Here is a 23,227-nt window from a genome sequence, read left to right as displayed (position 1 = left end):
TCCTATTAAACCTATTCATTATGATCTTAAAGATTGTCTTATACACCAAATTACACAAGCTAATCTACTTTAAAAAATTCACTTTTGTAGCTCCCCCTATTTTTGTAATGAGAGATTGTTGTAGCATTCTCTTGTTTATGAATCCCCCCTTTCCCTCCCACACGTGAATGGTGAAGTTTCAAAGAGTCTTTCTATCTAGGTAGTCTACATCTTCACATACGTGTCTAATTTATTGAATCGCTCTAAGACAATGCCCAAATTATTATGCTTTTTGTGAGAGTAAAGGGGGCATGCCAACGGGCTCAAGAGCTTTTAGAAGCCCATATTACAAATTGTTTCCTTAATCCCCTTTTCTTTGGAAACTCTAATTAACTCCTTAGACTCTTCTCTTATGATACTTGGTTGCATTAGTCTTTATGCCTCTACAAGGAATTGAAGGATGCTTGTTTTAAATAAATCTTCAAATAATTGACAAAGCAACCTTCAATCTCTTCTCTTGGGGATATATAATTCGCATCCTTTTTTTTTCCAAAAATTCTATTTTATTATTGCAGTTAAGTGGAAGAATCTTGTGTTAAGGTCAAGCGTAGGAAGCCACTTTATTCTAAATTGTTGTCTTCTTTGGAGTTCTCACTCTTTGACTCTAGTTAGGCTAATATTTTCCCCTGTATAGAGTTCCTTTATTGATTTTGTTAATTCCTTTAGCTTGAGTTGGATTGAACCAAATATGTTTTTGTTCCATCATCTTAAGTCTTGCTTGGTGGTTTTTTTTTTTTTTTTTTTTTTAGAATGTATTGAGGAATCTCTCTTATATCTTTTTCTCAAAACTTTGTAATGACTCTAGTCCAGGCCTCTTTAAAGCGGAAAAGGTTTGGGTCCACCCATTTCTCTCCCATTTGTGTCTATAGGGTTGGTGGTCGGAGGTTATGGCTTGGAGGTTTTTAACTAAGGCTTGAGTAATGTTATAGACACAAATTATTTTACAATAATTTTATAAACTATAGATATGGCAAATTCTTACTGGTTTTCATTTGGACCTACTATTGACATCATTTTTTTACTTACTAATAACCACTAATTATATTAACTATTTGTAAAAAAAAAAAAAATTGTAAAATGGTTTATAACTTAGGCATTTTCTCCCAGACTTTTTTAAAGGTCATTTCTCCATTCACTATTGGCCATGGCATGATAAGTTCTCTCCCTGATATTATGCCTTACCCGTCTTTTATTTGACCAAGTGAATTTATTAAACCTAGGTCAATAAAGACAAAATTGTCAAGAAAATTACTTCAATTCACTTTTAGATTATTCGGGTACTATTTTCTTCTTGTGAAGCAACATGATTGAAATCTCTCAACCAAGACCAAGGGTCATTGACGAATTCAAAAAATTATAAGGTACTCTAAGAGTATAGTAACATGGTATTACTACGTTACTGTACTCCAAAAGTAACTAAAAATTATCCACAACGAATTCACCAATTCTTTCTAGATTTTCCCAAAAACATTTTCTTTGTAACTTTCTTAGAGGAGCTCTGTAAACAGCAATGAGCATCCAAGCGGTGTTTTGGGGGCATAAAAACAAAAAGTAATAAGTTAATAAGACGATTGTTTTGCCCAATAATTTCAATATTAATATCTTCTTTTCCCTTTTTTTTTTTTTTTAGGCTGAGTATCTTCTTTTCGGTTAAAACAAAGTCCGCATGCTCTACCTATGGCAGGGACCAAAATATGGTCACTAAAACCTAAGATTTTTATTTTATTTTATTTCTATTAAAACTGTTAGAGATATATATTAGAAATATATTAGCCCAATGTAATAGGCCCAAGCCCAGTCCTACTTGTACTAGTAGTCTAGGGTTTAGTCGCCTATATATACTCATGTTAGGGTTCATTGTAACACAGGTTATTGTACTACACTCCTACACAATAAAGATGTAGCCCTTAAGGGATTCCTCCGTGGATGTAGGCCGTCAAGGCTGAACCACGTAACCCTCGTGTTCTTGATGTTCCTATTCTATGCTTTCCTCTTCCACATCCACTCTAGCATACACAACATGGTATAACACATTACTTTTGATAATATTCTCCATTTAACATGGTATCAGTTAATCCAAGTCATCACCACGTCATCAGCCACGTCGCTAGCCACGTCAGCAGTGTCGCCTCGTCAGCACCACGTCACCTAGCTGACTGTTGACCCGGACCGACCCGACCCGGACCACCCGGATCTCACCCGTGAGCACTGACCGTTGACTTTGACCAAATCCGTTGACTTTCGTTGAGTTTGACTTTTGCGTTGACTTTTGACCAAAAGTTAAAATTTCCGAAATGGCCTATCTTGCTCAGTTTTTCGCGTAGATTCCAATTTTGGACTCCGTTTCTTCATTTGGAACTCCGAAATTGGTCAATTGGCACATTCTTCATTGTGGTTTCTTCAAAGGCATTCTTCAAGGCAACTCCGAGAGATCTTCTCATACTTATCCAACCTCAAGCCTTCATCGAGCTTCCACCTTGAGTTTGAGGGAGGGTGTTAGAGATATATATTAGACATATATTAGCCCAATGTAATAGGCCCAAGCCCAGTCCTACTTGTACTAGTAGTCTAGGGTTTAGTCGCCTATATATACTCATGTTAGGGTTCATTGTAACACAGGTTATTGTACTACACTCCTACACAATAAAGATGTAGCCCTTAAGGGATTCCTCTATGGATGTAGGCCGTCAAGGCTGAACCACGTAACCCTCGTGTTCTTGATGTTCCTATTCTATGCTTTCCTCTTCCGCATCCACTCTAGCATACACAACATGGTATAACACATTACTTTTGATAATATTCTCCATTTAACATGGTATCAGAGCTAATATTCAACAAAAACAAAAGTTTTGTGTTGTAATAAAAATATAAAATTACAAGTTGGATTGGTTTCCCAAAAAAATAATAATTACAAGTGGGCTTGAGAGAGTCTACTAGGCTTGAAGGCGATGAACTATCGTAGGCCGAATCGTCCTACAACAATTCCAATCAAGAAAGATCATGGTTCCACATGCGACATATTAAGACCCGCCTCCTAAATCATGTTAGAAACATGTCCCTATAGTTCAGTGCTCAAGTTTACGCCTCTTGCGCTTTGCTAATCTTCTCATCCTATTCTTCTTCAACAGTTCTTTTTTTTTTTTTTTTTCCTTTTTCTTTTCAGGTGTTGGCTTCTTCAATTTCCAGTAGGCTTCGTCCTAAATTATCTGACCTTATGTGCATTGTGGTTAATTAGGGTCCTTACCCTCATGTAGAATGGCAGCCCAACTCAAAAACTTGGCTTGAGTTGGGCCTAAACCTTCTGATATCCAAGAAAGGGTATAAGAAAACTACAGGGCCCAATTGTACAAGCATTTGTAGACCCACTTGAGATCATCAGTAATTAAAGTTTGCTTCTTTTTCTCTTTCAGTGATCCTCTGACCAGATCATCACTAATTAGTAATTACATGCATCATCAAACTCATTAAGCCAAAAAGGAAGATAGAGAATATAATTACTGGACTGAGAATATGATATCACAAGTCACAATCTACAAGTGAGTGGGGTCGATGTTCTGGGGATTTTGTGCTTATAGAGGGTGGAATATAATAATCACCCACTTTAACCCTTCCACCGAAAAAGAAGGTTTAAGTTATTCAGAAGGCCAAAAGATTTTGACAGATTTATTAGCCATAAGCTTTTTAGGCTATCACGGGTCGAATCTTGCCTTTTTTTTTTTTATATAATATATATATATATATATAGTAATAGATTAATGGTATTACCTTAAAAAAAAAGTAGAGACCAGAAATTTTTTTAGGTAAAGTGGGAAAGAGGATATCCCACGTGTACGCATACTACAATTCCATTGTGTTTTTTAATGATAAGAATGTGATTTTCTTCTTGGATGTGATTCTTGTATGATTATGAAGTTATTGTGAAGCTAAAGAACACTTAACAGTTTTATATATAAAGGGTGAGTAACTATGAATACTCAGGCTTTGATAGAATTTTACACAATGAATGATTAGGATTTAGGACTAATATGAACTTGGATAAAATTTCACAACTATCTCTCTTACCTATTTTACAAGAAAATGAAAAAGGAAACAAAAATTAAGTGACAATTAACAGTTGCTCACCATAAGCAGATGTCATCTTAGTATTTTTTTTTTTTTCTTGGAATATTTTGAAATTAATAATCAAAATATTCTAAAAAGTTAGCAACTAATAATGAATGTGACCATGTCACATCAACAATTTAATAAATAAATTCTTCTAATTTTTTATTATGTGTTAAAAAAAATGTGCATATTAATTTTAAGGTATAGGTATAAAAAAATCATAATTCTCTTATCTTAGTTATTACTTATTAGTCCGTACTAATTTTTTTTTTTTTCCCATACAAGTGATTTTCATGACCTAATAAGAGTTAGGTCTCAACCAGTGATGCACATTCAATCTTTGAACAAGGATACCACCCAACCAAAAGTGACTGAGGTAGGCATCTATGCCCTTTCAACTCTTATTAGGAATAATTCAAACTATTCTTCATATTTTTGTGATCAAATAGCACCTAATGAATAATATCATTTTATTTTGAGCCTTTGAGAGGAAGCTACAATGAGAACCTTTTTTTTATATCTTATTATTCAAGAGCTCTCCCTAATTTTGTTCACGTACTCCCTTAGTTTGAGACATTGATAGATGTGATTGAATAGAGGAATTGCAAATATACTAATCCAATGCTTAGAGCATTCATAGCTGGAAATTCTATTATATTCTATTTTACCATCTCAAAAAGTTACTTTATAAATTATACAATATCATTTTACAATACACTCAACATCCATATTTTTAATTTACTATACTACACATTAAAATAATATATCCACACAATAAAATAATATATCTACATAATAAAATAATAATATATTAGGAAGAGAGAGAGAGAGAAAATGAGACAATGGAGAGAGGATATGACTCATATGAGACCGTGCAAAAGTGTTACAGTATTGCAATACTGTTACAAACAGTGCAAATGAGACAATGGACTATAAAATAATAATTTTTGGATTTGCAATATTGCTAGAGTACCATCGCAAATTTGCGATAGTACTGTAGCAGTATTGCAAATTTTTTTAACTTTACCGTGCCAGCTGTGACCAATTGTTGACCTTTTTTTGTGCTAAAATGATAAATCTTGGCAAGATATGACATTTACCATTCCAGCTGCGAATACTCTTAGTTTACTCCACGGTAAGATAGAAGATGTTTTTTTCTAATTTGTTAAACTTTTTTTTTCTTTTTTAAGGTAGATTTCCAAAACTTATTGAGTATCTAACTTAACTATATAGAAGTACATAGTAAGAATTACTCAAGAGTAACTTTAAAATATATTTTTTTATTAAAAAAATTAATAACTTTTTTTTTTGGAGAATCAATAACTTTAAAATATTTTTTTTGAGAATGAATACCTCTAAAATATTAGTTATGAGTTTTGAACCCAAAACTTTATGAGACCTTAAAAGTCATTAAATCAACCTATCTTCTTTTTCTTTTTTTTCTTTTGATTTATTAAGTGCGTTTGACCAAATTTTACATGAACAACATTTCAATCAAAGTGAGAATTTTGTTTTAAATTTACAAATAATAAATCAAAATTTTTCGCTTTGATGGAATGTGACTCATGTAAATTTATTTTTAGCTCAAACTTTACTAACCAAAGTTTTTTAATAGGCAAAAGATATTGATGCGGAAGAGCGTGCTTGTGTACTGTGGTATGCACATGGGAAAAAACTTATTAAAAAAGAAAGATATAGAGCTCAAAACAAATCCTCTGTGGCTGCCCACATGGTAGAACTTATTATTTTATGAACCCCTCAGCCACACAAATATAAAAAATATGAAAGAAGATATTATTATTTTTTATATAAAAGAAGAAACAGTCAAAAAAAAAATAAAAAATAAAGCCCCAAATATATAGTATTTAGTTTGGTTACCTAGGGAGGGTGGGAATCTCTCTTTTCATCTCATCATTGACTCTTGGGAATGCTGGCAGGAGGTGGAGGTTCATCTGGCCCTTTTTTCCCAGAATCAAGAAAAGCCCATTTGAGCTTTAGCTATTATAAATTTTATTTATTATTACTAAATTCTTTTCTTTTTTTTCTTTTTTTCTTTTTTATAGGAGACACTTTCTCAGAGGTTAAATTTAAACAGTTTAGTTGTTTGAAGATCTTTGTCTCTGTGTTTTAACGCAGTTACTCCCAACGACTTTCTAACCTCCCTCTCAATTCCCGCTAACACACAGTTCTTCCTTTGATGGGCAAGAAGCAGCACTTAGATTGGACCTCTAAGTCCATTGTTTCCTCTGGGAGTGAGAGAGTTTCTCTTTTGAGTAAGGAGGTTTGTTTTCTTCTTCTTCTTCTTCTTCTTATGGTTTTTTTTACTTTTTTTTTTGTTAAAATTTGCATCTTTATTATTAGTTTTGTTTTTTTTTTTCTCTGATGGGGTTATATTTTTTGAGGGTCATGTCATGTTTGTTCAATTTGCTTAAACATGCTTTGTTATTTGATATGCTATTTTATAAGTTCTTGTAATTTGGAAGAGTTTTAATGAAAATCTTATGGTTTAGCTAACTCAATTTTTTTTAACTTGCTCTTTATATTCATTTTTCTTGAATCCTTAAATTCCATGAGTTTACTGGTAAAAGAAAAAGAAAGAAAGAAAGAAAAAGGCCACAATGTTGAATTTAATGTTTCCCATTGTTTTGTGGTTTGCATTTGATTCATAACTACCCTGCCATATTGTTTGTTTAGTTTCAGTTAATAATGGGGAGTTTTGTATACTGGGTACGACCAAGTGCAGGAGCTGGCTTTCTTAAATCCCATCTCCTTAAAATTCCACTACTTTCTTTGTTAGTTCCATGTTTTATGTGTAGCTTACCTTTTATCAGCAGGGCTTTATAGTGTCTGTTTGTTTTGGAAGGAAAATACTAGATCTTTTACTGCAATAAGACCATTAAAGTCCTTGTTAATTGGTATTTAAAAAAGGAAGCCAATTTGCTTTGATTCATGCAGGCAAAGAGGAAAGCAAATGAAGATCAATCAGCCGATGGACAAGCGACAGACCTTGAGCATGGTGATGCAATAGAGGTAAACGCTACTCTAGTCATTTGAACACTAAAATTTTATTCATCTTTGATTCAAAGCTGTTTTGTCAAAATTTATAACTGTGTTTTGGTTCTTTGGTAAATGCTGCAGGCCGCAAATGTTGATTTTCTAGAGTACTGTCACTAGTAAGTGGGAAATTTGTGATGGGTTTTGATAATGTTGTAAGGATTCTCTGAGATATGTCATATGGTAAAAATCCTCATGTTTTACAGGCAAAACCAGATGCAGGGAAGCTAGTTGTTGCCACCATTGCATTGTTGATAGTGTCCACATCAAGTATTCTGATTGTATGTTGATTTACTTATTGGCGGCCATGCAAGACCTCTCTTTCATTTTTATTCCCCCTCCCTTTTAATTATCTTCTAACACAAATATAGCGAATGGATTGTTAATTTGACTGCCAAGTACCTTTTAGGATTTCTATTGGCTCACTGTCACTGAACAATGCTGAAATTAAATGTGCGCGTGTGTGTGTGTACATGTATAAATGTTAATTACAACAAGTTTCACAGTTTATGTGACAATATAGAATAACATTTAGTGTATCACTATAAGTCAATATATCTAACAGTATGCTTGTCAACTGCAACAACAAGAGCTTCATGGCCAGATCTTTTTCTTTCTGTTTTGAGATAAATATCTTTTTTCAATATGCTCTTTGGACATTTTGAAGATTACAATAAAAAATACAAACTTCTTGTTCATGTGGATCATTGTGGACTCAACTTCTGCTTTCTCCACAAGCCAAGGGACACTAAAATTTCTCTTTCTCTGACTGTTCTCCCATTAATATCTAGGAATAAATTCTAACTCATTACTTGGTTTGTTCTTATTGCAAAACTCGTCTCTCTGAACATAATGATTCTTGTTATGCAGCCAAAATATGGTGGTATGATAATAGACATTGTATCAACAGAAATAAGAACTCCTGAACAGCAGGCAGAAGCTCTAGAAGCCATCAAGGACACCATATTGGATATTGTGCTGATAGTTGTCATCGGGTATGATATAGTCTCTTGTATTTGCTGCACTAAGTTTAAATAGTTTCTAAGGACTGTAAGTTATAGGAGTGCTTTTGCTGCTGTTCTGAATCAGCACACTGAGGAACACATAATATGGGTGGGTGGGTGGGACTAGTTTGGAGAAAAAATAAAATCACTGTAATCAACATCACATAAGGCATCCATACAAATCCTTTACCAGTGGAAATGAGAAGTGAACAAACTGATATGAATAAATAAAGTACAAACCTAAACAAATAATGATGCAATAGGATCAACTCCAAATTGGTTTTCAAAAGGATGATAGATTTTCAGAAGTACATATTTACCATACTTATTTAGAATTTTTATAAATAAAAGCATGCTCTGGCTAGAACAAAATAAATAAAAAGTTCCATAATTTACCTTTCTTTCTTTTGGGGAAAAAAGGGGGGGGGGGGGGGGGGGGGGGGTGTTGGTAGGAAACTTTCATAATGCCAAAACAAGGAAGAGCTATTAATACAGTGATGCCTTCACCAAATTAGAAATACAGAGGCAAGAATCTCAATTTTCTTCCAACCAGAAATAGATAAGTACAAATTCTTAGAACTTCTAATAACCTAATTTCTTTTTCAGACTTCTCCTGCTCACATAACTATAATTTAAAGCCTAGCACCAGAAAATGAAAACATTTATAATCCAATAACCCACCAATTCAACAAGATCTCTATTAACTGCATTTCCTAGCTGTAACATGCTTTCTGCCAAATATGGATAATGTTAAGCATTGCTGAATTGGCTATCATATATGACGGCTTGAAAAGAATGATAATAATAAAAATTTTGAAATAACCATCTCAAGATTATTGTCCTTGTATCAAATTTTAGGAGCCTATGTTAGCTTATGTTGTTTAATGATAATTGACCGTGGTTTTTTTAGTTCACTGTGCACAGCACTTCGAGCATGGTTGTTTGCTTCTGCTAGTGAAAGAGTTGTAGCTCGTTTGAGAAAGGACTTATTCAGTCACCTTATCAATCAGGTTAGATCCATTAGTTCTCCAACTTGTAAAACTGGAACGCTCCCTGTGAGATAAAAATACACAGAATTGCAAAAGGACATATAGAAACTTACACAATGTATATCCATTTCTAAACCACTGTACGGTTGGTCTTTTGGGTTTTATATCAATATCATCATGCTGGAAGCATATTCAAACTGTGAATAACTTCCTTAGGGTGAGAGCTGTATTAGGAACAATGGAAGTCAATAATTATCAAGTTACTATAATTATCTTATTGGTATTGCTGTGGAACTCTAAATACCATTTGGTGCGGTTGATGCTGCATGGTTCAATAGGAAATAGCATTCTTTGATGTTACCCGAACGGGGGAACTACTAAGCAGGCTATCTGAAGACACACAGATCATCAAGAATGCAGCCACTACCAATCTTTCTGAGGCACTCCGAAATCTAACAACTGCATTTATCGGCATTGGCTTCATGTTCTCATCTTCATGGAAATTAACAAGTAAGTGATTTTATTTTCTTTGAGTAATGCTCATTTAGTCTAGTGATTATTTTTCTTATTGTATGCTTCTTCCTGTTTAGTGTTGGCTTTGGCCGTAGTGCCAATCATTTCGGTTGCTGTACGAAAATTTGGGCGCTATCTTCGTGAACTTTCACATTCAACTCAAGCTGCAGCTGCTGTATCTGCCTCAATTGCAGAGGTTTGTAAGAAAATTATGAACGTTATATTGCTATTTATCAATTTTTAAATTGCTTAACGCATGGCACTGGAAACCATCCATTTTTTTTATATTTTTAGATTCCTATTACGTAAATAGTGTTTTTGGAAGAATACAAAGTGGCAAAAAGGAAGTCAGAATGGAAGTTTGAGAGTTTAGATTTAAGATTTGATGAATTGCATGGAAAAGGTAGTTTGAAGAAGAGGGAGAAGGATATTTAAAACTTGCTAAGCCTAAGGTAAGGGGAAGGAAAAGCAAAGACTTTACTTTGTTAATTGCGTCAAAGATTTATATTAAGGAAAGATATAGGAGCTACCTTTTTATTATTTTTCAATAAGTAACGAAGGATATAGGAGAATTGGGAGCAAATTTCCAATTTAACTCCATTGAGATAGAAATCATAGGTTCACAAGAAGAGTTATGATAGTTGAGGTAACAAATAATTAAAGAAGATGAAAATAGGAAAGAGGTTAACTAATAAGAAATTCTGAACTGATTTGCATGGATTCTTTGTACTTTTTGCCCTATGCAATTTGTTAATAATATTTAGTTCTATACGAGTTAAACAGGCAAGTAACCCATTATTAGGAAAGTTGTTGCTCAATTTTTTTTTAATTCTAACTTGTTTGTTTTTCCTGTGCAATATTGATTTTTAGGAATCTTTTGGGGCCATTCGGACAGTCAGATCTTTTGCTCAAGAAGCTTATGCAGTCTCTAATTACTCAGAAAAAGTTGATGAGACACTGAACCTTGGTCTCAGACAAGCTGTGAGTGTCTTGATTAGTTTATCTCTCTCTCTCTCTCTCTCTCTCTCATTGGAAGCTGTGAGTGCATTTCCTAGCTATGAATATTTGGGAAAAATCCTAAAGCTTTTAAGGCTTGCCTTTTCTGATACAGAGAGTTCTTGGTCTATTTTTTGGAGGGCTAAATGCAGCATCAACATTATCTGTCATCGTAGTGGTGGTTTATGGAGCTTACTTGACAATAACAGGCACCATGACTGCAGTCTCTCTTACATCCTTCATTCTTTATAGCCTTACAGGTGCTTCCCTCATTGTTTATACCCTGTAAATTACACCTGTAAGGGACAAAACGTTTTCAAATTTAGTTTTGAAGCTTGGGAAATTTTTTAAAAATTCTTAGCCTCTTAAGACTTAAGAGGCCGTTCCAGTAATCCAGTTTGATAAACAGTAACGTGAGTTGTGTTTCTGCTCTACTTTGAAAAAGGGATGATGTAGAACAGACAGCACATGCCTTCCTTGAACAGCAGGGGCGCAGGAAGTCACAACGCAAGATCAAAGGGGGGTGCCTGTAGGGGGCATCGGGGTAACAGTGTCGGAATTGCATGAAATTTGGCAGGTTGAAGGGAAACGACGTTCTGATCCAGATTCATGTCCTGAACGTCGCCAAAATTTAGGCGAATTCCTTCATTAGATAACAGTGTTTTTGCTATTTATAGTAATATTTGTTTTTCCTTAATAACTTTTAGTTTAAAAGTCAGAATAAGGTCCCGTCTGTTTTGGGACGACCCTTAAGGTCAGTAGTTTATGATTTTGCAGTTAACTCAATTTTGCCATTTTTGGTAAAATTCGGTAATTTTGTCCCCTAATCGCTTAATTAGCGCGAATTAGGGTTTTAAACGTTTTTTCTTAGTATTTATATGTTTTGTAGCTGTCAGAGGCAAATTAGACTATTATCAATAAACACAGACTTTTGTCAAATTTTCTTCTGGTGAATTCCAGTTTTATCTCCTTGTGGATTCAGGGAAACCCCTCGTGGATTCGAGGTTTACTACTAGAAACTAACAGTTTAGTTTCTGTTCCATCAAGAGAGCATCGTGTGTGTTTCTCTTCAGGCTTCCGCGACATCAAGGGATAAACCAATCTTCTAAGCCAAACCCTTCATGTTTTTAATATCATTGTTTTTGTTGCCTGTGACTGCCTTTGAAAGCTTTATAGCTACTAAAAATTTACAAAAATGTGAAATTTCTGTGTCTGCAGTTGGATCCTCAGTATCCTCTTTATCAGGATTGTATACAACAGCAATGAAAGCTGCAGGAGCAAGCAGGAGAGTTTTTCAGCTCCTGGATCGTGTCTCATCCATGCCAACAGCAGGAGATAAGTGCCCCATAGGGTCAGTCACTTTACATTCCCCACCCCTCTCCCTGGGGGTCCCTTTCCCTCTCTTTTACACACCATAACCCTTGATTTGGGAAATAATACCTTAAAATTACTATTAATCATCTATTTACTCTGATACATTCTTACGCTTAAAAGCAGTAGACCATTGGGCAATAAGTACACTATCTCATATTTTCATTCTCCAGTTGAGATTAAAGTTAAATTCTTATCTGTAATGTTGTGGCTTTGATGGCAGAGATCCAGATGGAGATGTGGAATTAGATGATGTCTGGTTTGCTTACCCTTCTCGCCCAAGTCATATGGTTCTCAAGGTAGTGGTTTTTCTTAATTACATTATGCTGCGAACTTGAAAATGATGAGCACTAATACTAAGAAATATTTTCTTGCGAACGAGATGATGTCATCAATTTACCTATGTCCTTTGACCGTGTTAATGTAACATTAATTCTAAGATTCAATTTGACTCTTGTTTGTTGCCCTGAAGTCTTTCTTGGGCTTGAGTTGTGAAAGAATTTATCTTCTTTGTATGTCTTACCTACCTAATGGGTCATTAACATTTGCACCCATGTAAGAACTTTCTTAGCATAGTATGAGCGTTTTTATGATTTTCTTCATGTATCAACATTGGAATAGTAAGCATACAAGACTTCTAACATTTTTAACCTTGTGACTTTATCTACAACCATTGTTTCAATTGCAGGGTATAACATTAAAACTGAGGCCTGGTTCAAAAGTTGCTCCTGTTGGTCTTTCAATGATTAGAACATGTCTAAGGCTCTAAAATCATCATTTTTTCCTCTTTGTCAAATGAGTACAGCAAATTTGACTTGTGTAGAATGTTAAAATTATTTAATTTTGTATTGCAGACGACAATAGCCAACTTAATTGAGAGGTTCTATGACCCTCTCAAGGGAAAGATTTTGCTAAATGGGGTTCCCCTGGTAGAAATATCACATGAATATCTTCACAGCAAGGTAATTTTAGTTTCAAAATAATTTTCTGCTTATGATATAGCAGGATTTGGTAGAGGGACTGAGCTCCTCTAAAATCCCCTGTAAAATAGCCTGTGGATCAGAGTTGATAATATTAGAATCACGAGATTTCTTTGACACCCTACTTTTCTATACTTTACAGATTAGCATTGTGAGCCAGGAGCCTGTTCTTTTCAATTGTTGTGTGGAAGAAAACATTGCCTACGGGTTCAATGGAAATGCTAGCTCAACTGATATAGAAACTGTAGCTGTGAGTTTCAATCTTCTTTTTTTTCATTCCTTCTGAACAAATGGACATCTATTTTTATTTACTCTATTTTTGTATACTGATAAAGTGATAAATATTTCAGAAAATGGCTAATGCGCATGAATTCATAGAAAAGTTTCCAGAAAAGTATAAAACTGTAGTTGGAGAACGTGGATTGAGGCTGTCAGGAGGCCAGAAACAACGAGTAGCAATTGCAAGAGCACTCCTAATGAATCCAAGGGTTTTGCCATTGGATGAAGCCACTAGTGCTCTAGATGCTGAGAGTGAATACCTTGTTCAGGTGAGATCAGCAGATTTAAGTAAATCATCCATTTGGACAGTACGAACTTTATTTTTGCAGGACATAGAGAGTTTTTGATGTCCAAAATATCCAAGCTTTGGTTCTTTTTGTTAATTATTTGTGTCTTATCAAACAATAGCAAATGAAAAAAATGCCTTTCATTAGAAAATAACATCAAGAAAGAAGAAAAATTATTAGGTTATCCTGACCTTTCAACTTGCATTCCAATGTCACTATGATGGTTGTGAATAATCCAACAGTCACTGGGACAACTAGTGACTCAAAATAAGTTTTAAGGTAGTCTTTGTCTAATTGAGGATCCATAACTAACCCCAGCAATTCGGGACAAAGGGAATAATCTGGCAGTCACTGGGACAGCCACTGAATATTCTGTCCGCAATTGCCCAGCACTTTTGGAAATTTGATTGAGCTGAGGTATCTTGGCTTAAAGATGGACTTACCACGAAACAATCCCATCATCCATGGGCAACTTGTTAAAGCTTCCAACTATGTGAAGCATAAAAGGCAGAATAGAGGTAGGACTAATATTTATGCAAAGCTTGGTAAATTGAAGTCCTTTAGCTGCAGGACTAATATTTGTGTAATTTAGGTCAATAGAAGACTTTTAATTGTAGGATTTATGTTTGTGCAAAGTTAGTGATGTGATTTGGTGTAACGTGAGGCACTTTAAGATGTTCAAAATTGAACATTCTCTCTGCTTTTATATTTTATATTAGATTAGATATTTGATTCTGTAAGATTCAAAGTCTCTTATAGCTTTCCCCTCTAAAGCACCACCAGTTCCTTCCTGCCCAACCATTCATCATTGTTGCTGTTCTTCTAGCATACCCCTCCACTTTCTCCTTTTGGATTTACCTACTATCCAGTCTCATCAAGAAAATAAAATGCATTCTCTGCCAACGACATGTAGCAAGAATGATTTATATAGTGTGAGCATTGAACTTTTTCCCAATAATGCTATAAGTTGCATGTTCGAAGCTACTCCTTGCCACTGGCCTTTCATTACAAATATACAGTTGTTGTACATTGGAATGTATTGCTTTAAGTTGACGGTGCCAGGGAGTAATTATAGGTATTAAACCACATTTCATTTCTCTCCTATAAGGGAGAAAAAGAAAAAGAAAATTCAGGGAAAGAAGAGAGAGAACAGAGCTACAAAATATGCTGATTTTGTCTGCCTATAATTCTAAGTTTTATTTCTTTCATTATCAAACATATTAACCAATTCTCATGCAACCTATAGGATGCCATGGATTCTCTGATGCGGGGAAGGACTGTTCTTGTCATAGCACACCGGCTTTCAACTGTCCAAAGTGCAGACACTGTTGCAGTTATATCAGATGGTCAGATAGCCGAAAGTGGCACCCATGATGAGCTACTCAGCCAGGATGGAATTTACACTGCATTAGTGAGGCGGCAATTACAAGTCCCCAAAACTGAACTGTAGTCTAAGACTACAAGACTCAGTTAGAAGTGAGTTCACTTATGATTGGAATTCCCATACTGGCTTCTCCTATGTAATGATTTGTCTTTGAAATCATAAATGTTCTTGTTTTAAAAGATTATGAAGACCTTTTTGTACTTAATCTTACAACATGTATAGAAACCTAGTTACTTTCCAGATTTGATATACAGATTGCTCCAAGCGTCGTTTGGTCAAAAAATGTGATTTTCTAAACAATTAAGGAATATTGGTAGCCCTAACACATGCTGACACTATCAACTTGGCTTGAATACGCAGCTGATTCAAATTGGTGATTGCCGATTGGTATTGCATAATTTTAACTATCATTGTGTATGTCTATGTCATACTCTATCCTAACTTATGGGTATATTCTACTTTTATTTTCTTGTGAAAGAAAAAAAATTATTAATCCTAAATTTAGAAGGGCATTAAAATGTATACCCTTTGGAATAATCCATTTGTGTGTGTGTGTGTGGGTATATATAAGTGATTAACTTATTATTCAAGCAAGCGGCAATTTTTTTATGATAGATTAAAGAGTAATGCTACAAACACAATATTTTTCATAATAATTGAGTTGACAAATTTTTACTGATTCTTATACATATATATATATATATATATTTTGTCTACCATTAACAATTAGCCACTTTAACAGTTATGAAATATTTTGTAAACTTTTTGTAATTCTAGAGTTATAAATACAAGACATTAGTTTCTAATATATATATATAAGACATTAGAGTTTTTAGAAAGAGTGGGGTTATTACACACCACCAAAGGCAAATAAAATCGTGATTTCAAGTAACGATTTCTAGTTGCTTTTGGGGGTGTGTAAAATAGTGTGTGCAACAAGTTAGAAATCGTGACTTCAATTTCTTTTGTGGAGTGTATATAAAATAATTTGTGTGCAACAAATTTAACTCTTTTAGAAAATAGTCAAGTCATGCACTCTTCACATATGCATGCAGTTGTTTGGGACTTCTTCCCCCTCTTGGGTAAGTTTCACATGCACCAATGAGAATTGAACCCACAACCTCAAACAAAGAGGGGAGATACCATTTGATTTGAGCTAGAGCTCATTAACACTATTTAGATCATATTAGGGGTGTACCCTATCTATAATTCTAAATAGAGTAATGCTAAAAACACTTTTTACAATATTTTTACAAACTTTTGATGTAACAAATTCTTATTAGTTCTCTTCTAGACCCACTGCCTACATTCCTTTTTTATTTACTAATAACTACTCACCAATTAAAGTTTATAGCTCTAACATTTATTATTGCTACATTCTGTTGAACAACATTATTGTTTAGAATAAAAGGGTGTCTCTATAAATTATAAAGTCTTAGCTATAAGATCAAATTTGTAAAACTAAAATTTCCTTAACAAAAGGATGCTATAAATTAATTTGCATATATTTTTCCTTTTATTTTGTATTTCATTTTTCACCAGAAGTTGAAGACTTCAATTTTGTGAATCCCATTTGCTTATAGGTTGAAACTCTTTAAAAAAAGAATAGTGATGTGTAAATTATGAGACTTTAATAGCTTATGTGGCATAATTATGAGGCCAGTTAAAAGTCAAATGATTTTGATTTTATATATATTATAAATTATAGATTATAGATCAGTAGAGTTATGGGTATTTTTTATGGTTAGAAATTTCCACCACTTGATTCATTTTTTTTTTTTCCTTTCTACAAAGAATGTATCATCTTAAAAAATTGGGATAATTAAAGTAAAAAAAGTAAACTATTATACATTTTAGCCACTAAACAAGATCAATGACCAGAAAGATGCAGTTTTACATACAAAACTCTCAAAAAATAATCACAAATTTATGCATCCTTCCAAGCAAAAATTACAAAACTAAAAAAAATAGAACTAGCAAATTACACTACTATACTATTCAAAGACATTCACGCGTTTGTTTGGTCAACAAAATGCAAACATTCACTTGCCGCTATGAGGTTTTTTCTTCTTCTTTTTTTGAGAAAAAACTAGCCTATGAGGTGATGACTCATGACTGTGACCGATGAACATGCAAAGGCCAAAGAGAATTATCCACTATGTAATAAGAGCATTCACATCAGCTCATCTAAATTTTCTGTCTATTTTACACGAAAAAACCTCATCTTTCTATTTTACACTACCACTTTTACAAAACACTCACATCAGTTCATTTATTTTACAAGATATTTCAATAAAATATTCACTCTACACAATTTTTTTATTATTTCCCTCAACCAACTCCACCTATATACGCGCCCTCTCTCTCTCTCTCTCTCTCTCTCTCTCTCTTCTGAACAGATCAACTCTCTCTCTCTCTCTCTCTTTCTCTCTTTTCTTCTTTCTCTCATTCCTTCTCTCTTTTCTTCCTTCTCTCATCGGACAATTCATTCCTTCTCTCTTTTCTTCCTTCTCTCACCGGTGATTGTCTCATTCCTTCTCTCACCAGCCAATCCAGATCGCTCCACGCTCCGATCAAGCGATACCCACAAGCTCCGGCGACCTAGAACCTTTCTTCACCGGCTGATCCACCCTCCACAAGCACCTATCCATGCTCCACACTTCACCGACCTACCCACGAGCTCCGATCAAGCGAGACCCACGAGCTCCGGCGACCCAGATCCTTTCTTCACCAGCTGATCCACGCTCCATGCTTCACCGGCCGACCCACGAGCTCCAACAACCAATCCGAGGACCCATGTGTGTGTGTGTGTCTGCACCTTTGTTCTTATTGTGTTGCATTTGGTATTAGTTTCAATGTATTTATTATTTGAGTGGAATGTTTTTGTGGGTCTTTTTGGATTTGGTTTAGCTCAAATGGGTTGCCTCCAAAAGTTGTGTTTGCGTTAGATTTATGGGACTTTTACTGTCTAGATTTGTATAAATATTTGAGCTTTCTTTCTGTGCTTGTGTGTGGGTTAATTTTCAGTTGATTTGGCGCGCTGGGTTAGGGAAGAGAGGAAAGAGATGAGAGTCCGTTAAAGAGAAGAGAGAAAAAACCATTAAAAAATTAAATACATGAGCTACAGTGCCCGTGTAAATTTACATGGGTACTGTAGCTCGTGGATAATTTTAGAAGATTTTACAAGAGTTTAAACGGACTGATGTGGGCTGTTTTTAACAAAAATGTGTAAATTTGAGCATTTTTTCTATTATACACACTTATACATGAGCTGATGTGAATGCTCTAAGTACATTGAAAGCTGCCGTCAATCATTCAAAAATTAAAATGGTCACTTCACGTGGATCTCTTTCTCAAAAAATAAAAATAAAAACTTCACGTGGATCTAGATTTATTGATCCTACCGTGCAATACGTGAATTGAAATTTTTTTTTTTTTTTTTTTTGGGAGAAGAACGTGAATTGAAAGTTAAATATTTATTTTTAATCTTAGTCAATGAATTAGATTTTTTTTTTTTTTTTTTTTTTTTTTTTTTTTTTTTTTGTATGTATGCATGCGTGTTTGAGTATCATTTAAAAGTAATGCTGGTAGCACATAAAATAGTACAATTTGTGTCACAATTCATCTATGTGGTTAGCACATAAATTTTAAGAGTAATGTCATCAATAAAAGTACACTATGCCCTCCCTAACAATGTCATCAATTTTTTTAAGAGTAATGTTATAGCCAAAAAAAATTCTGCAACATCACTTTTTACTTACCAATAACCACTCACCATAATAGTAATTTGTTTCTTTTTTTAATAGGTAATAGTAATTTGTTAATTTATGTAGTTTTAGCATTTTTCACCTTTTAAATTCCATAAAAAATTAATAGATTATATCTAAAAAAATATATAGAAACCCAAAAAAATTAGCCCAACAAAAAAAAATATTAATAGTAAAGCTAAAAATAAATTATGGCCAATCAACCTATTTTACCCAAAACAAACAACTTTACCCTTTAAAAAGTTTTAAACAAAAGAATTTTTTTTCTTATCCAGCACACGTGCAGCAAAAAAAGAAAAAAAAAACCCTCAGTAGTTAAGCAGTAAAGTTAGAGGTCAGAGTTGTCTCACAATGAACAGCAGAGCCACCCCTTATTCCAAGTCTTGGCTTTGTCTCTACATGGATGCATCGGGTAGCGCAGAGAGAGAGAGAGAGAGAGAGAGAGAGGTCCTTGGAAAAGGAGAGTGAGAAGATTTTTTTATTAGTAGCATGAACAATACCCTCGCCAAGAGTAGCAAGGTACTGTCCATAGTCCATACGCTATTTTTGTGTTTTAGTTTGAAGAGGTTGATGCACAACACAATTGTGTGGGTTTAACTATGTTCTTTTAGCCAAAGCCTAGTTTATCTAGATTGACGTGAATATTATGTTGGGAATTTAACCAAAATTCCAACCTGTAAGAAACAAAAAAAAAAAAAAAAAAAATAGAGAAAACACACGTCAAAGAAAAACAATCACACGCACAAGACAGTATTTACGTGGTTCGACAATTTGCCTACGTCCACAGAGTTGTAAGGATTTCACTATTATCAGGGAAAAAAAACAAAGTGCGGCTACAATATTTTTTTCTCTCTCTAAAAAATACAACAACAGTAACAAACCCTAATCAGAAAAGTGGCTTTTATATCCTGCGCACAGGATTACAATGGGCTACAAAACGGACCAAAAAATAAACTAGGCTCCACAAAGCTCAACAAATCTCCCACTTGGAGACTAGTTCAATCACCAGCATCAGCCGCTATCCTCTAAAAGCAATCCCTCATCCCTGCAACTCATTCTCCTGTCCTCAAGCTAGAAGGCTAACTGAAACTACACACAGCTTCAGCTTCTCAATAGTGACACCCTTAGTCAACATGTCTGCCGGGTTTTTAGATCCACAAATCTTCTCAAGTATTACTAGCTTATCTTTAACAAGGTATCGGATAAAGTGGTATTTAGTCTGTATATGTTTCGACTTTGAATGAAAAGCCGAATTTTTCGCAAGAAAAATTGCACTCTGACTGTCACTATGTAGAATGCCCATCTCCTGCTTCTTACCCAATTCATCTAAGAAACCATGTAGCCAAATCATCTCCTTTCCAGCTTCAGTTGCTGCAACATACTCAGCTTCTGTAGTAGATAAAGTAACAATCTTTTGCAGATTTGAAGCCCATGATATAGTTGTACCACCTAGAGTAAATACAAACCCAATAGTAATCTTTCTACTATCAATATCGCCAGCAAAATCAACATCTACATAACTCTGCAGTTTCAAACTTGCACCTGTGAAGCAAAGACATGAATCTGATGAACCCTTCAGATATCTCAGAATCCACTTAACTGCCTTCCAATGCTGTTTTCCAGGCCTACTCATGAATTTGCTCACAACTCCCACTGCATGTGCAATGTCTGGCCTTGTACATACCATAGCATACATCAAGCTGCCAATAGCTAAGGCATAGGGCACCTTGCTCATATGGTCCATTTCTTCTTCTGTCTTCAATGACTGTTTTTTGCTTAATTTGAAATGACTACTCAAGGGTGTGCTCACTGGTTTAGCTTCATTCATGTTGAACCTGCTAAGAACTTTCTTCACATACTCTGACTGTGAAAGTTTCAATGTACCATTAGCTTTGTCTCTAATGATTCTCATACCAAGGATTTGCTTTGTAACTCCCAAATCCTTTATTGCAAACTGTTTTGACAATTGCTTCTTCAGATTATTAATCTCTTCAATGCAAGACCCTGCAATAAGCATATCATCCACATACAATAGTAATATGATGTAAGAATTGTCAAAAAACTTAACATAGCAACAATGATCAGCTTCACATCTCTTGAACCCAATTTTATGCATAAAATTATCAAATTTCTTGTACCACTGTCTAGGAGCTTGTTTTAGGCCATACAAGCTCTTTCTCAGTTTGCAAACTAGATTCTCTTGTCCCTGAACAATAAACCCTTCTAGCTGAATCATGTAAAGATCTTCCTCCAAATCACCATAAAAGAATATCGTCTTCACATCTAACTGCTCAAGATGTAAGTTTTTTGCAGCCACCATTCCCAGCATTAGTCTAATTGTTGACATCTTCACAACTGGAGAAAATATCTCTGTGTAATCAATGCCTTCCTTTTGCTGGAACCGTTTAACAACTAATATGGCCTTGTAACATTTGCTACCATCATGCTCATTCTTTATTCTGTATACCCACTTGTTGTGCAAAGCCTTCTTTCCTACAGGCAATTCAGTCAGTTCCCATGTCTGATTCCCCAACAAGAAATCCATCTCATCCTTCATGGCTAACTCCCACTTGCTTGAATTTTCATGTTGCAAGGCTTCATTATAACACTCTGGCTCACCACCATCAGTCAACAAGAGATAATTTAAAGCAGGTGAATAACACTGTGGAGGTCTGGAAGATCTGCGAACTTCAGCTACATGTGTACTTTGATCTACCTGTGAATCTACATTCTCCTTATCTTCTTTACCCCTTTTCTAGACAGTACTTTCAGTCAATCCATCTAAGTTGACAAACTCAGATTTCTTTTGATCTATCTTTGTAACATCTGACACTACAGTTGACCTGTCCTTGTACATAACCTGTTTATATTTAAATATCACATTTATACTTTTGATGATTTTCTTGTTTTGTTCATCCCAAAACCTATAGCCAAATTTCTCATCACCATAGCCAATGAAAAAACATATTTTAGACTTTGCATCAAGTTTACTACGAGCATCAGAATCAATATGAACATAAGAAACACAACCAAAAACTTTTAAATGTAAAAATTTTACCTCTCTACCGTTCCAAACCTCCTCAGGAAGTCTGAACTCCATGGGAACTGATGGCCCTCGGTTTATCAGGTAAGCGGCAGTGCTAACAACATCAGCCTAGAAAGTTTTTGATAGTCCAGCATGCAATCTCATACTCCTAACATGCTTATTGAGAGTTTTGTTCATGCGCTCAGCCACATCATTCTGTTGTAGTGTCCTAGGAATGGTCTTTTCCATCCTAATACCCTATGCAGTACAATACTCACTGAACCCTCCATCTATGTACTCTCCTCCATTATCAGACCTCAAACATTTTAGTTTTAAACCTGTTTCTGGCTCAACCATGGCCTTCCACTTCTTAAAATTTTTAAATACATCATATTTATTTTTCAGAAAATAAACTCATACCTTTCTACTTGAGTCATCAATGAAAGTGATGTAATACCTTGAACCTCCAAGGGATGCAACCAAAGAAAGCCCCACAAATCAGTGTGCACTAACTCCAATTTTTCAGCCTTCGATGTTCTGCCAGTTTTCAAGAAGCTCACATTTTTCTACCTTCCTAAGATGTAGCTTTCACACATGTCAAAATCAACGGACTTCAATTCTGGTAGTTTCCCTTTTGACAGCAGCATCTTCATTCCTTTCTCACTCATGTGACCAAGTCGGCGATGCCATAGGCCTGTATCAGTACTTGTTTCAGCAACTGCAATTGTGTCTCTTGAACTTGATGTCATATAGAGAGTGTTAGTCTTCTTTCCACGAGCCAATACTCTAGCTCCCTTTGTAACCTTCCAAGTACCACCAACAAATAGTATTGCATGCCCTTCATCATCAAGTTGTCCAATAGAAATCAGATTCTTACTTAGGTCAGGAATATGTCGAACCTTCTCCAGTAACCAAATAGACCCATTGGGCAACAATATCCGGACATCTCCCATACCTACAACATCCAAGGCTGAACCATCAACCAAATACACCTTACCAAAATCACCTGCAATATAATTCTGTATCATTTCTCGATGTGAAGTGGTATGAAACGAAGCTCCTGAGTCCAAAACACAATCATCAAGTGGACTGTCTACTGCAAGAAGTAATGCATCCTGTACCTCTTCTGTTACAGCATTAGCAGAATCATCTTCATTCTTCTTCTTAGGACTTTTGCATTGGTTCCTAAAGTGACCTATTTTCCCACAATTCCAGCATTGTACTTGTTGGCCTGATCTAGATTTACTTCTGTTTTGATTAGTATTTCTGGATTTTGATCTGCCTTGATTTGAATTTCTGTTATTACCTCTGCCTTTTGTCTCAAGGTTTAGGGCAGAATCAGATCCTGAGGTTTCACCTGCATCTCTTCTACGAATCTCCTCAACCAGAATTAAATCTCGAATATCATTGTACTTGAGCTTTTCCTTTCCTGTAG

At 34.9% G+C, this 23,227-nt stretch overlaps 1 protein-coding gene across 1 annotated transcript; it reads left to right on the top strand.

Annotated features, from left to right (window-relative positions):
• Positions 1 to 6,046: 6,046 nt before the first annotated feature.
• On the top strand, positions 6,047 to 15,205 carry LOC112030567 (ABC transporter B family member 27). The gene is given in 18 exon segments (XM_065779298.1): positions 6,047 to 6,424; positions 7,099 to 7,173; positions 7,282 to 7,291; positions 7,294 to 7,316; positions 7,404 to 7,478; positions 8,068 to 8,192; positions 9,112 to 9,211; positions 9,529 to 9,700; positions 9,781 to 9,899; positions 10,574 to 10,684; positions 10,815 to 10,959; positions 11,918 to 12,050; positions 12,294 to 12,369; positions 12,759 to 12,822; positions 12,923 to 13,032; positions 13,193 to 13,300; positions 13,401 to 13,598; positions 14,863 to 15,205. Coding segments are annotated over 18 exon segments (1,932 nt in total). The 5' UTR covers positions 6,047 to 6,340; the 3' UTR covers positions 15,067 to 15,205.
• The last annotated feature ends 8,022 nt before the right edge of the window (positions 15,206 to 23,227 follow it).

The sequence above is a fragment of the Quercus suber genome, unplaced genomic scaffold (genome assembly GCF_002906115.3).
Source record: "Quercus suber isolate HL8 unplaced genomic scaffold, Cork oak 2.0 scaffold_204, whole genome shotgun sequence".
NCBI lineage: Eukaryota > Viridiplantae > Streptophyta > Magnoliopsida > Fagales > Fagaceae > Quercus > Quercus suber.
This window is presented reverse-complemented; position numbering and strand designations above follow the sequence as displayed.